This window comes from Peromyscus leucopus, chromosome 19 (assembly GCF_004664715.2).
Source record: "Peromyscus leucopus breed LL Stock chromosome 19, UCI_PerLeu_2.1, whole genome shotgun sequence".
Lineage (NCBI taxonomy): Eukaryota > Metazoa > Chordata > Mammalia > Rodentia > Cricetidae > Peromyscus > Peromyscus leucopus.
In genome coordinates this window covers 76,516,307-76,532,301 of record NC_051079.1, presented here as the reverse complement: position 1 = coordinate 76,532,301, position 15,995 = coordinate 76,516,307, and the positions used below count along the sequence as shown (strand labels likewise).

Genomic DNA, 15,995 nt, shown 5'->3' with positions numbered 1-15,995 from the left:
AACATATTTCACACTTTTTAAAAGACTAATACACCAAGAAGATATTACAATACTAAATATATATTCTTCAGAGGGGCACCCAATTTCATAAAATAAATGCTATTTAAATCTAAAAGATTATCCTCAATGGAATGATATTAGGAAACTTGAATAACCCATTGCCACCAATAGACATGTCATTTGTACAAAAACTAAACAGGGAAATACTGGAGTTAAGTGAAACCATGAATCAGATCAATTTAAATGAACACCTTTGCAGTGCACAGAGCTTTCTCCAAAACCCTGCCACATATTTAGACAGAAAGAAAATGTCCACAAATACAGGAAACTTGACAAAGAAAACCACACTAGAATAAAGCTGTATATCAAATAATAAAAACTAGAGAAAATACACAAACTCATAAGGACTAAACAAAACACCACTGAATGGCAATTGAATAAAGGAAAAAATCAGGAAGGGAATTTTAAAAGTCCTAGATTTGAATGAAAACAAATATACAACATACCAAAATCAATGGAACAGAATGAAGACAGTTCTAAGAGAGATCTCACATTAATAAACTAATAGTGCCTTAGGCCCAAAGGCACAACCAGTTGCAGGCCAGCAGGCAAGACTTCTACAGGCAGACCCAACTACCACCATCCCACACTGGACCCTGTAACCTACAAGCCACAATCCACCCCTCAAACCCACACATCCTTCCAGCCTGCAGCTGCTCCCTGAGACACAGACTCTCACAGCTCCAATTGAACCAAGAGCTCAGATTGCACCAAGAGGGGCTCCCTGAGACACAGATACCATTTGCACCAATTGGAGGGAGAGATGGGTGGACGGACACCAGTGTAAGAATACATTCAACAACATAAAGAGCAATATGGCGGCTGCTGCTGGTGCTGCTTGTGTGCGCCTCCAGTGCGGACCCGGTGCCTCTTTTGTGAAGCGGCAGCTGAGGAGACCCCGGCGCTCGCCATGGCCGACGAGAAACCCAAGGAAGGAGTCAAGACTGAGAACAACGATCATATTAATTTGAAGGTGGCAGGGCAGGATGGTTCTGTGGTGCAGTTTAAGATTAAGAGGCATACACCACTTAGTAAACTAATGAAAGCCTATTGTGAACGACAGGGTTTGTCAATGAGGCAGATCAGATTCCGGTTTGATGGTCAACCAATCAATGAAACAGATACACCTGCACAGTTGGAAATGGAGGATGAAGATACGATTGATGTGTTCCAGCAGCAGACAGGAGGTGTCTACTAAAAAGGGAACCTGCTACTTTACTCCAGAATTTTGTTATAGACCAAGAATACATTCGCAATTAGAAAGCCGCAATTTGGTTCCACCACATCCTGACTACTACAGTATAGTTTTCTCTATTCTTTCATTTCCCTGTCCCCATTTCTTTATTGTACATAAAGTAACTGGTGTATGTGCACAAGCATTTGCGCTTTTTTTTTTCTTTTTTAAACTAAATGGCCAATGTTCTGTTTTGATTGACATCAGATGGAGATGGTCTGGGGGAAAGTACTGGTTCTGTGAAAATATCCCCCTTTCTCCATTAGTGGCATGCTCATTCAGCTCTTATCTTTATATTCCAATAAGTTATTTTGCTCTCAACGTTTTAACAAAAGAACCCAACAACAAAATCCTTGCATACCTTGTTTGATTGGAGAATTTTAATGTTTTTCATTTATCATTGTAAAACCAAGGACAATTTTATAACTTTTTTGTACGTAGCTGTTACATGTAGGGCAATCTGTCTTTAAGTAGGGGTAAATTACTCTTGAACAAAATGATCCTAGATAGTTTTCCCTTCAAGTCAAGCGTCTTGTTGTTTAAATAAACTTCTTGTTTAAAATGAAAAAAAAAAAAAGAGCAATATGGCACCACCAGAACCTAGTGGTTCTACATCAGTCAGACCTGAACATCACAATGTCGAAGAAGCAGAAGAAAATGACCTTAAAAAATGCCCTTAAGAAAATAATAGAGGCCTTTAAAGAGGAAATGAAAAATGCCTTTAAAGAAATTGAAGGGAAAAAAGCAAAAAATTGGAAGAAATCAATAAATCCCTTAAAGAAAGCCAAGGGGAAAAAAAAAAGAAAAGGCAATTAAACAGGTGAAGGAAACAGTTCAAAACCTGCAAAGTGAAATAGAAACAATGAAGAAGACACAATTTAGCTTGAAATAGAAAATCTGAGTAAATGAACAGGAACTACACATTCAAGCAAAACCAACAGAATACAAGAGACAGAAGAGAGAATCTCTGGCATGGAGGATACAATAGAGGAAATAGATTCGTCAGTCAAAGAAAATACTAAAGCCAAAGAAGTCATAACACAAAATGTCCAGGAAATTTGAGACATCATGAGAAAGCCAAACCTAAGAAAAATAGGGATAAAAGAAGGGGAAGAATACCAACCCAAAGGCACAGAAAATATATTCAAAAAAAATCATAGAAGAAAACTTTCCCAACCTAAAGAAGGAAATGCCTATGAAGATACAAGAAGGTTACAGAACACCAAATAGACTGGACCCCCAAAAAAGTCCCCTCACCACATAATAATCAAACCACTAAACATACAGAATACCAAACAATCCAATTAAAAAATAGGCTACAGAGCTAAACAGAAAATTCTCAACAGAAGAATCCCAAGTGGCCAAAAGATATTTAAGGAATTGCTCAACATCCTTAGTCATCAGGGAAATGCAAATTAAAATGACTCGGAGATACCATCTTTCACTTGTCAGAATGGCTAAGATCCAAAATACTGATAACAGGTTGTATTGGAGAGGATGTGGATCAAGGGGAACACTCTTCCACTGCTGGTGGAAGTGCAAACTTGTACAACCTGTTTAGAAATCAGTATGGTGGTTTTTCAGAAAATTGGGACTCAATCTACCTCAAGACCCAATGATACCACTCTTGAGCACATATGCAAGAGATGCTCAAGTATACCACAAGGACACTTACTCAGCTATGTTTATAGCAGCATTATTTGTAATAGCCAGAACCTGGAAGCAACCTAGATGCCCCTCAACCAAAGAAGGGATAAAGAAAATGTGGTACATACACATAATGGAGAATTACTCAGATGTAAAAATCAATGACATTTGCAAACAAATGGATGGAACTAGAAAATATCATCCTGAGTGAAATAACTCAGACTCAAAAGGACAAACATGGTATGTACTCACTCATAAGTGAATACTAGATGTAAAGCAAAGGATAGTGAGACTGCAACCCACAGCTCCAGAGAAGCTAGGAAACAAGGAGGACCCTAAGAGAGATGTGTGGATCACCTTGAGATGGGGAAACAGGAGATCCTGATGAGTAAACTAGGGGGGTGGGCAATAGAGGGCAGGGGGTGAAGGAATGAGAACATGAGGGCACGGGATAGTCAATCTGGGGGAGGGGCGGAGTGGGAGAGCAATGAAAGAGATATCTTTGCTGTGCATATCACTCTATATAAATAAAATACTGATGGCCAGTGACCAGACAGGAAGTATAGGCAGAACAAGGAGAGAGGAGAATTGGGGAAACAGGAAGAAGGAAGGAGAGACACTGCAGCCACCGCCAGGACAAGCAGCATGTAAAGACCCTGGTAAGCCACCAGCCACGTGGCAAGGTATAGATTTATAAAAATGGGTTAATTTAAGATATAAGAACAGTTAGCAAGAAGCCCACCATGGCCATACAGTTTATAAGTAATATAAGCGTCTGAGTGATTATTTTATACATGGATTGTGGGACTGCAGGACTTGGTGAAACCTGGAGAGAAGCCGTCCAGCAACATATCTTGATAGAGGGAGACATTATGGGGTAAGGGAGAAACCTGGTGCTAGGAAAATTCCCAGCAATCCACAAGGATGACCCTAGATTAAACTACTAGCAACAGTGGTGAGGGTGCCTGAACTGGCCTACCCTGGTAATCAGATTGGTGAATACCCTACCTGTCATCATAGAACCTTCATCCAGTAACTGCTGGAAGCAGATGCAGAGATCCACAATCATGCACCAGGCTGAACTCTAAAAGTCCAAATGAAGAGAGGGAAGAGGGATTACATGAGCAGGGGGGGGGGGGTCAAGATCATGATGGGGAAATCTACAGACAACTGAACCAACCTCAAAGGAAGTCACAAACTTTAGACCGACAGCTATGGAACCTCCATGGGACTGGACTAGATCCTCTGCATATGGGAGAGAGTTGTATAGTTGGGTCTGTTTGATTGGCCCCTGCCATTGTGATCAGGATCTATCCCTGGTTTGTGAGCTGGCTTTCTGGATCCCATTACCTATGGTCGAACACCTTGCTCCCCCCTGATAAAGCAGGGAGGGGCTTGGTCCTGCCTCAATTGAATATACCAGACTGTGGAGGCCCATAAAGGTTTCCTAGTGAGATCTGAGCTTAATTTATGAAGCAAGGCTGCATTTAGAGGATTGCTTGACCATGTGCATAGTTACTAGGTGATTGGAAGGGTCTACTCATTGCTGAGCTAGGAGGGGGTCTTTTGCTCTACCTATTGGAATTCCTATAAAAGATCCTTTAGAAGAAACAGAAGGAGCCAGTGGATAATGATTCAGGCCCTGTGTTTCTGTCTGTTTCTCTCCCCTCTGTCCTTCTATCTAATATCTCTTATACCTTTCTTCTCAAGAGTACCCTGCAGTAAAATGTGAGAGCCAGTCTCCCAGCCAGGCCCCACACCAGGCTTGGCTGTCCCCCCATGGGAGAACTTACCCTGTTGAAAGAGGGGAGGAGGGGGAAGGTGGGGGGGGGAGCTGAAGGAGGGATGAGAGGGGCATCTGTGGTTGGTATGTAAAATTAATAAAAATATTTTTTAAAAAAAATAAATAAACCAATGACATCTTAAGGCTTTGGAAAAAGAACAAAGAACATAAAACTGTAGGCAAGAAGAACTAATCAAAACAAGGAAGAAAATCAATAAAATAAAAATAAAAAGAACAATACAAAGAATCAAAACAAAGAATGGGTGATTTAACAAGTTTAGGACTGAAGAGATAGCTCTGTGGTTAAGGGCACCTAGCTGCTCTTCCAGAGGACCCACATGGCTGCTGCCAACTGTCTAGAACTCCAGTCCCCTGTGATCTAACACCTTCTTCTGGCCTGCATGGGCACAGCATTCACACAATGCACAGACATCCATGCAGGCAAAACCCTGATAAACATAAAAATAATAAATAAAAATTTCAAAACTACTAAGAACAAAAAAAATGGCCTCAAACAACATTACAAAAACAAAATAAAAAGATGAATAAATTTGACAAACCTTTAGTCAAACTAATAAGAGAGATCTGAGCCAAATTAATAAAATTAAACACAAAATGAAGATGTTACAACAGGCACTGAGAAAACTCAGAGAATCATAAGGACATACTTTAAAACTCTATATTATGCTAACACAAAAAGTCTAATAGAAATAGATAAATTTCAGATTCATTTGGCATATAAAAGTTAACCAATATGAAAGAGAAAACTTAAACAGATACAGGAGAGCAAACAAGATAGAAACACTAATTAAAATCTGTGGTGATGTTGTGTCCTCCAATATATTGGGCACCCTAATAAACTTATCTAGGGTCAGAGAACAGAACAGATAGACATAGAGGCCAGAAAATGGTGACTCTCATGCCTTTAATCCTAGCATTATGGAGGCAGAGATCCAGACAGATCTTTGTGAGTTCAAAGCCACACTGGAAACAGCCAGGCATGGTAACACATGCCTTTAATCCCAGGAAGTGATGGCAGGAAGCAGAAAGATATATAAGGTGTGAAGACCAGGAACTAGAGCCTGGTTAAGCTTTTAGGCTTTTAGCATCAGTTCAGCTGAGACCCACTCGGATGAGGACTCAGAGGCTTCCACTCTGAGGAAACAGGATCAGCTGAGGAATTGGCACGTGAGGTGGCTGTGGCTTGTTCTGTTTCTCTGATCATTCAGTGTTCACCCTAATACCTGGCTCTGGGTTTGTTTTTATTACTAAGACCTTTTAAGATTCATGCTACAAAAATCTTCCCAAAGGGAAAAAAAAATCACAGGACCAGAAAAATTCAGCACAGAATTAAAAATCTAGCACTAATATTCTTCAAATTTTTCTGTAAAATGAAATATGAAAGACCACTTCCAAATTGTTTTTATAAAGGCAACATTATCCTGATAAAAACACAACAACAGCAAAATAAAATTGAATTCAAGAACACATCAGAAACAATCATCTAAGACAATTAAGTCTGCATTCCAGAGATTTGGGGATGGTTCAGCAAACCTAAATCACTAAATGCAGTTCACCACGTTTAAAAGATGTGATCATTTATTAAATGCAGAAATGACCTGGATTCACAATCTGACATACCTTTATAATAAGCCCTGTTGGATCTAGGTATAAAGAAACTTGTCTTAAAATAATAATAAAGACAATATATAGCAGGCCCACAGTAACATCATGCTAAGTGGAGAAAAACTAAAAGAATTTCCACTGCAATCAAGATTTAGACAAGGATGTCTACCTTCTCCACTTCTGTTTAATCTAGTGCTTGGAATCTTAGCTACAGCAGAAGGGGCAACCAATGAGAAAGGAAAAAGTCAAAGAATCCTTCAAGATAATCAGATTCTACACATTTCAAAAACAACAACAACAACAAAAACCTGCAAACATTCCACAAGAAAACACCTACTGCTGATAAACACATTCAACAAAGTAGCAAGGTACAAAATCAACTCACAAAAATTAGTTGTCTTCCTACAAACCAATAATAAACAATCTGAAAATGAAATCCAGAAAATTATCCCATTCACAGTGGGCTCTAAATAAATAAATAAATCTTGTAATAAATAAAAGCAAAGAGTGAAAGGCTTGTACAATTAAAGTATTAAAACATCAAAGAAACTGAAGAAGATTGCAGAAGATTGAAAGTCCTCCCATGTTTATGGATTGGAAAGATTAATATTGTGGAAAATAGCCATTTTATCAAAAGCAATCCACAGATTCAACGAAATCCCTATCAAAATTCCAACATAGTTCTTTGCAGAAATTGAAAAAATAATCTCAAAACACTGTTAGAGGTATCACTATCCTAGACTTTAAGTTATGCTATAGATCTATAGTAATACAAACAGCATGGTACTGGCATAAATCTGAAACATTGATTAATGAAATAGAATTGAGGACCCACATATAAACCCACACTCCTTCAGCCACCTATTTTTTGACTAAGAAGCCAACTACACACATTAGAGAAAAGAGAGCATCTTCAAGAAGGGTTGCTGGTCAAACTGGATAGCTTCATATAGAAGGAAGAAACTAGATCCTTCTCCAAAGGATCAAGGGTCAACAACATGTATCAAGCACCTCAACGTGAGATTTAATGCCCTGAATATGTCTGCAGAGAACATAGGGAAAACCCTTCAGTGACACACACAGGAAGAAATCTCTGAACAGGAACACAGTAATAAAGATAAATATAGCTAACAAATTGGAGTTTGTGAAACTAAAAGGTTCCTGTACAGGTTACAAGATGGAAACAATCTCCACCATTTACACAGCTGACAAAGTGTTAGTGTCCAGGATACAAAGGACTCAGAAAACAAAACACCAAGAGAAAGAATAGATCCAGCAGTCAAGATGGCACTGACAGCCGTGGAGACCCTAGTATCATGCTCCAGGCTCTGGGTGGCTATGAAGACTGTCACCTAGCCCAGGGCCCTGATCTCTCCTGTCAGTGAGAGCCCTGGCACCTCTCCTCCACCCTGCTTAGGCAGGAGAGAGAAGAGAGCTGCAAAGAGAGGACACTGTAAGGAACATCAATAGAGCATGCTTGAGCCCAGGAGGCACCATGACTGGGATTATCAAGAAACAGGTCCCGGATGCCAGAAAGCACCTAGACAACACAGAGGGCAAAACTGGGTCCACAAAGGGCCTGGGAATGCCAAAAAGTTCCTAGACAACATCAAAGCCAGGCCAGCTCTAGTTGGGCCCAGCATGCATGCTGCAAATCGCAAAGACAACACTGTGGCCCCACGCCCAGCTGGGCATGGTGGGAATTGAGTAAGTAGATGCTGGAGTGATGGGAGAATAAGAAGTAAGTAAACAGGTGGCAGGGAAATGGAAGTAGTTTATGCACTATGAACTGTTAGAACAGGAGACACCAAGGCAGTTGCTGTTCTTACTCCTTAGGAAAAGGTGAATTATACTGCCTGTCAATAGAACCAGTAACAAACCCTGGTGTTAGTGGGCCTATTCCTTCTTCCTTTGAGAAAACCAGCCACTCTATGAATTGTTGTGACTCACAGAGCTGTATCCTAATCTGGGAAGAAGAGCCTTACCTGCAGAACGAGCTGACCCACAACTGACTGGTGTGTTTACTTCTCATCATTGACCTAACCACTAATCTCTCCAGTTGGTTGTGGTGGTGGTTCAACCATGAGACTGGATGACTCTATGTTGAGTTACAGTTTTGCCATGCTGCATCTAACTTTGGCCAGAGATTTATTTCCTTTGGAAGCTTTGGGTTGAACAAATACTTGAAGAAACTCAGAGGCCCCACCCACTGCCATGAAGAGTAAATAGGAAGAAGACACTCAGAGATACCTCCCAACACATGGACTATCCAAAGCATAAGCCACTACAAAGTGCAAGTATGAGAGATGGTAGAGAGATGGGAGAGAAAGAGAAGCAGAACATTTTGAGCACTATGAAGAGAGATGGATCTGGAGACATGACGGTGGAGAGGAATAGCCTGATAGGAGTAGCCTTCAAAGCCACCTAAAGCCATGGTGAAGTCCCAGACCATGTTGCTGCTGAGGACCATGTCTGGGTCTGAAGCCATGCTGCAGCAGAGGTCTATGTCAATGTCCATGGCCCATGTTACTACCAAAGGCCATACGGGTGTCCCTGGTCTGGGCTGCAGCCTAGAATCATATATTGATATCCAAAGGCTGCAGAGAGTTGGTCCTGCCCATCACTGGCTGCAGCCCTAGGGAGAACAGTCCCTTGCCCAGGCAGCACAGTAAGACTGGTCCTGGTGGCAGGGGCACACCCTTGAGTGTGTGATAGCAGAGGAGCTAGCCCTGCCCCTCATCTACAATGCAGTGGTGTGTGTGAGGGAGAGATGCCCCGCCTTTAACCCCTCACCACCTGAGGCAGGCAGAAGAGCTGGCTTTAGGGGCATGAGAGCTGGAGAGCCGTCCTGCCCCTTACCAGCTTCAGCACCCAGGAGAGCAGGCACTACACCTTGACTGGGCAGCACAGCAGATCTGGTCCTGGTGGTGTGGGTGCAGGGTGAGCCCGCCAGAGGGCGTGAGAACAGGAGAATTAGCCCTGCTCCTTGCTGCCTCCAGCATAAGGTGAGCTAGTCTGGGCAGCACTGGAGAGTTCACCTTGTTGGTGAGGGTGCAGGAGAATTGACAGGCTGACCAACTCAGCTACCACCCAGTTCCATATCCAGGGCTATGATTTGGCCCACCCCAACATCCACCCCATTTATGGACTGCTGAAGCACATGAAGGGGCTGGTCCTGCAGATCCAAAGCTGTAGGATCTCCATGACACAAGGCAACAACAGTTTATATAAGAGGAGTCCCATGAGGATCCAGTATTGAGAGTAGCAGAAGCCAGAGACCTCAAACTGGACCAATGACTCATTGCATTGAACATTTGCAAGAAAAGATGTATAGAATAAAGTGTGTACTGTGTACTGTGTGACTCACTGAGACATTCTACAGTTTCCTCAACAAGATTTTGTTGTTGTTTTGTTTTGTTGATTTTTGTATTTTTTTAAAATTTTATTTTGGAGGAGGAGGTTGCAAGGGCAGAAGGCACATATGAAAGAACAGGAAGATGAGTGGGATTGAGGTGCATGATTGAAATCCACAAAGAATCAATAAAAATTTAAAAGAGGAGAAAGAATCAACTCAATTAAAACTTGAATCATGGAACTAAAAGGAGAGTTTGCAAAAGAAAATATACAAATGGCTTAAAAACAGTTTTTTTAAGTGCTCAAAATCCATAGCCTTCAGGGAAATGTAAATTAAAACTAAGTAGAGATTTCATCTTTCCCAAGTTAGAATGGCTAAGTTATAAAAACAAAAACATCAAAATAAGTGATAACAAATGCTGCCATGAATGTGCTGAAAAGAGAAAACTTACCCATTGTTAGTGGACATGTGAACTATTGTAGCCATGGTATAAATCAGTGTGTGTATTCCTCAAAACTCTAAATATGAATCTACCACAGGATCCATCAGTAGCACTCCAGGGTACATTACCAAAGGACTCCTTATCTTTCTACTGAGATTCTGACTCATCCTTGTCAAGTCTGCTTAATTCACAATTGCCAGGAAATGGGAACAGCCTAGATGTCTAAATGGATTGTGAAATTTTGCATACACACAATGAAATGTTATTCAGCTCCAAAGAAAAATTAAATTATGTAATTCAAAGGTAAATGGATAGAGCTGGAAATAAGTACCCTGGATTAAGAAACTCAGATGCAGAAAGACAAATCTCACATGTTCTGACTTATATTTGGATGGTAGCTGTGACTCTTTAGATATGCATATTTAAATTGGAGTAATCATAGAAGGAGGAAACTACTAAGTGTCACCTGCAGCAGAGAAGGATGATAGACATGGGTAGAATGAAGAGGGAATAATGGACCTGGAAGGGTTAAATAAGAGTGACAGGAAGAGAGGCTAGAGGGAAGAGGATAGGGAGAAACAACTAACACTAAAGTCCCTTGAAAACGCCATGTGGAAACCTACTATAGAAGCTTCTTATATTTTTGGTTGTGAGTCTAGCCTTTAATGACTGAGTCATCTCTCCAGCACAGGCTGGCCTCGAACTCGTAATCCTCCTGCCTCCACCTCCTTCAGCAAATCCTACTGGCGTGCACCACCACAACCAGCTTATACTACCAGAAATAGTAGAGAGGGTGCCTGAACTGAACTGGCTTGCCCCAGTGATCAGATCGGTGAATACCCTAACTGTTATCACAGAGCTTTTCTCCAATGTCTGATGGAAGCAGATGCAGAGATCCACAGCCAGTCACTAGACAGAGCTCCAGGAGTCCAGTCAAAGAGAAAGAAGAGGGATTCTATGAGCAAGTGCATCAGGATCATAATGGGGAAACCTACAGAGACATCCAAACCAAACTAGTGGGAACTCATGAAAGTTGGATCAATGGCTGTGGAGCCTGCATGGGACTGGACTAGGCCCTCTGCATGGCGAGATAATTGCGCAACTTGATCGGCTTGGGGGGACCCCCTGGCAGTAGGATCAGAATACATCCCTGGTGCATGAGCAGGCTTTTTGGAGCCCACTACCTATGATGGGACACCTCCTACAGCCTTGAGGCAGGGGGAAGGGCTTGGACTTGCCTCTGCTGGATGTGTCTCCCCATGGGAGGCCTTGCCTTTTTGTTGGGGGGAGTAAGGGGTGGGTTGGGAGCAGGCAGCTGGGAGAGCAGGAGGAGGGAAGAGGGGGATCTTTGATTGGTGTGTAAAATGAATGAAAAAAATGTCTTAATTAAAAAAGCTTCTTAAAATATATGCATATATATATATACACATACATATATAAAATTTTAAATGGAGTTATCCTACTAGAGGCTAACATGCCTCCCAAGACATCATAGGCTATTAAATAAAAAGTCCATTGCCAGATATTTTGTTACTCTTTTCCAGATGTCGATCACTGGGTTTCTATAGACAACCCCCCACCTAAACATTACAGGCTCTTTTCACCGTTCTGAGTTACTCTCCAGAACTTGTTGAAACACCACATACTTGACACACAGTACATAAGGAAATCAAACTGGTACCAACCCAGAAGCATCATCCCTGCTGGTTAGCTTTCATAGTGCTAGAAGATGCTATGCATGCACCTGGCAGAGAAAAGTAGTCAACGGTATTACCCAGCTACGGATCCTGCAAGCAACAACAATGATCATTCAGTAAGATATGTTCACTGGGGCAATAATGACATTTAAGCTATGGTAGTAAGCTGTAACGAGAGCCTCAATGGTATATATATATATATATATATATATATATATATATATATACATATACATATACATCAATTGGGAAAACAGACTCACTGATACAAAATGAAGCGATACCATTGCCTCTTCATCTCCCAGGGAAAGATGGGGAAAGCTCCAGACCAGGTCGCCAAACAGTGCTCCAGGAACCCTTCCACATCCAAGAGACAGTGACCCCCTCCCTCTTCCTTTTTTAAGAAGTCACATAGGCAGGCAAGAAGCACATATTGAGTCACATAGCCCAAGGTCATGGGCCAAAAAGGAAATTCCCATTACAGTAAGCAACTAGTTTCTGATTGGATTTAAATCATTCTCCACAAGATGAGACTCATGTCTGGTACCACTAACTTGGTGAAAAACCCATGGCTGGCTAGGTCATAGGCCCTACAGGAGAACTAATACTATTATTGTGCTACATGGACATAATAATAAACCACCTCCAAAGTTTATATCATTAAACCCATGAAGCAGTGCATCCATCAAACCTCATAAAAGAAGCTTTTTTTTTTTGCAGGAGATGGACTTTAATACAGAGACCCACAGGTAGTTAGTTTTCAGAAAACAAGAAACTGTGGAATGCTCAGTTAGTTCTAAATGGCATATTTATATCATCCCTCTTCTCCCAAGACTTGGGGACCATAAAGAAGGAGGAGATGGAAAGACTGTGAGAGCCAGAAGTAGTAGGCATTACAGGGGAAATAATTGCCAGGCATGACAGAGGCATTGCACACATGAATTCACAGTAGCTGTGATAATATGAGCATGACCTACGCAGGATCAAACTGGCCAAAATCCCAGGATGAATGGTGAATGGACTCATGAAGTCCCACCCTTGGTTAAGGAGCTGTTTAGCAGTTAATAGAGGGTGATAAAGCATCAGTTTTCTTCAGGGATGCAGGCTCTGAGAGGCTAGCAACACTTGCGGTCCTCCACCCATGCACATACAGAGAGCACCAAGTGAGCTCAGTAGGTTTTAAAAAAACCACATGAATTCAAGAAGTAGATGTGACAGACAGAACAGGGAAGAGTAGAAGAGGTGGAATGGATGATGGATTTATTCAAAACACATTGTATCCTATTATTATTTATGGAATGTTTAAATAATTAAAAATGTACAAACAAATAAGCAGTATAGTAATTGTGAATGGTTAAAAATGGAAACTAAAAGAGTGAAATACAAGTATGTCTTATAATATTAAAGAGAAATTTCTCAACAAATATGTAGATGTAACCAACCGTCTTAGTAAATAAGAAACACAGAACCAATGCAAAGAAGAAAGCCAAGAGGACAGAGCTATGAGCTAAAACCTTACCCTTCCCCTGCGCTGGTCCTACCTCTCCAAAAGAGAGCTATTTCCTGTGTTGAAGTCTTTATAAAGACTTTTGGTTCTGCCTTCTCATTGGTTGTAAACCCAACCACATGACCGCCTCATCACTGCCTGTTTGTACAGACCTCCAGATCTTCTATGGTTGGTATTGAGATTAAAGGCGTGTGTCTCCAATGCTGGCTGTATCCCTGAACACACAGAGATCTACCTAGCTCTGCCTACCAAGTGCTGGGATTAAAGGCGTGCACCACCACCGCCCAGCTTTCCTATGGCTTGCTAATAGCTCTGACCCCCAGGTAACTTTATTTATTAACATACAAATAACATGTTAGTACAAAATAAAATATCATCATACAAATATTATAAATTAAATCCAATAACGTATGCAAAGAATTCAGATCATGCCCAAATGTGACTAATTCCAGGTATGTAAGCTGGAATTGATCAACATTAAAATAATCTCAAATATCATCCTCCACATGAACAAGATGTCATATGGCTATACCACTTGAGTCAGAAATACACTTGACAAAAACCAACATTCACTTATTATGAAAAATGTATTATTGCATCTGAATAAGAATATAAAATGTCTTCAAGCTTTAAAGAACATCTACAAATACCTGCAGTTAGGATTGTGCTTGCAGGTGATGACTGCATACTTTCTAAGATCAGGAACAAGGCAGAAATGAAATATCTTAAGGTTTTGTTTTCTAGAATTAAAAACTGCTTCACAAAGACAAAAGAAAACACATAAAGGTTTAAAAGGAAAAAAACTAAATTATTCACACAGAGACATGATTGTCTATGTGAAAAATGCCAAAGAATTTATGAAAAAAATATTTTTACTCATAAATAAGACCAAGATAAAGGAATGTAATCATATAGATCCAGCATGCATTTGGCTGGATATAAATTCTTAATTTGTTTGAGTGCTATGGTAAATAGCATTGATTTTTTTTAAATTTCAGAATCTAATCAGTTATTATTGGAATTTTCAGGAAACCAGCTGACCATTTTTGGTTTTAAATGTATTAGCTTTATATCTTTTTAGACATGCGAAGGGAAGCTTGGAAGAGAACCCCACGAAGCTATTGCCATTGGGTAGCTATTTGCATGGGTGGTTTTGCAGCCAACAAGAACTGGCAAGTAAGGCTATAATTGGCCAATGGGGTATTCAGTCAGAGGATTCTGGGCACATAATAGAGAAGGAAAGGCTGAAACTTTATAGGCCTTTCAAATCAGCCCATCACCACACGACTAAAATGACCTATAGAGAATAGTGTTCAACATTTCACATTATTCTTACAGGAAATTTTTAAAAATCTGTTTCCTGTATGAATTAATGTTCTCATCTTACTCAAGTTGACATAGTACTGTCTGGCACACTATTTATCTGCATCTGTATCTACTAAATTCTCAATTACAATAATACTGTTTCTCTTGGCACCATCTTGAAGTTTTGTAAAATTAACAAAAGAATATAAGAAATAGCTTTAAAATTATACCACATAATAGAAATACATAATTTTGTCAATTACCCAATTTTATAAGTGCTAGCTATTCCTAGTGTTTGAAAGGGTAACCAGAGACTTGTAAAATTTTATTTACTGATTTGTTTTGTTGAAAATTGCATAGACAAAAACAATGTATTCTTAAAAAAAATCCTAGAAGAGTAATATATGTCTCTAGAAGCTGCTTAATCATTACATTTTTAATTTACATTATTTTTTTTTAATGAACAGGAGATAAGAAAGAGATTAAAACTTGCTTCTAATAACTCATATACTAAAATGAAAAGTGGAACAAATAAGCTCACCTAAAGCTACTTTCAAAGCTTTACAAGAAAGCATGATAGCACTGAGAGTATATTAGTACCCTCAGCCTTACTCACAAAGATGATTAGGCTCAGGATCTTGTTACTATGGCAACTTCGGAATATCTTAGATAAAGACTGTAATAAGTCAAAGATTACGTCATCGTAAAAGTGAATTCCAAGAAAAACTAAAAAAAGAAAAAAAAATCAATAAAGATCATGTAAATTTTGAGGAGCAACAAAAGTGGATTATCAGCTTCCTAAGATTTCTGTCTCACAAATATGGCTTGGCAATGCATGAGGAATTTTGTTTGATATTTTAAATTCATGGCTGTGAAGTCTCAGATGAGCTTTATCTTCTCACCTTATAATGTTAATTCCTGTAAATCAAATAACACTTAGTTTAATTTGTGGCATTTATTAGTAGCTTTCCACTTCAAAAATCAACTTTTTATTCAGAGCTTTGTAGATAGCATATTAAAAAATTTTGTATTTCCAAAACCGGAGTGATGGTTCAGTGATAAAGAACACATACTGCTCTTGCAGACAATCAGAGTTCAGTTCCAGCATAATCACCTATAAATGCAACTCTTGGACATATGATACTCTTTTTTGGCCTCTACAGGTACTAGCATTCATGTGCACATAACTACACACAGGCATACGTGCATACACATAATTTAAAAAACAGAGATTGATGTTTTCTATGGAGTTATATCTAAGTTCAGATAAAAGTTGAAGGTAAAAATCTACAAGCTAGAGTAAAGTTTAGGGAAATTGTAATTTATCTGCTATATGGAA

At 39.9% G+C, this 15,995-nt stretch overlaps 1 protein-coding gene across 1 annotated transcript; it reads left to right on the top strand.

Moving 5' to 3' along the window:
• The first annotated feature begins 885 nt into the window (after window positions 1-885).
• On the top strand, window positions 886-1,867 carry LOC114705153 (small ubiquitin-related modifier 2). The gene has a single exon (XM_028886846.2). It carries the CDS (start codon window positions 971-973, stop codon window positions 1,256-1,258), a length of 288 nt encoding a protein of 95 aa, XP_028742679.1. The 5' UTR covers window positions 886-970; the 3' UTR covers window positions 1,259-1,867.
• Window positions 1,868-15,995: the final 14,128 nt, after the last annotated feature.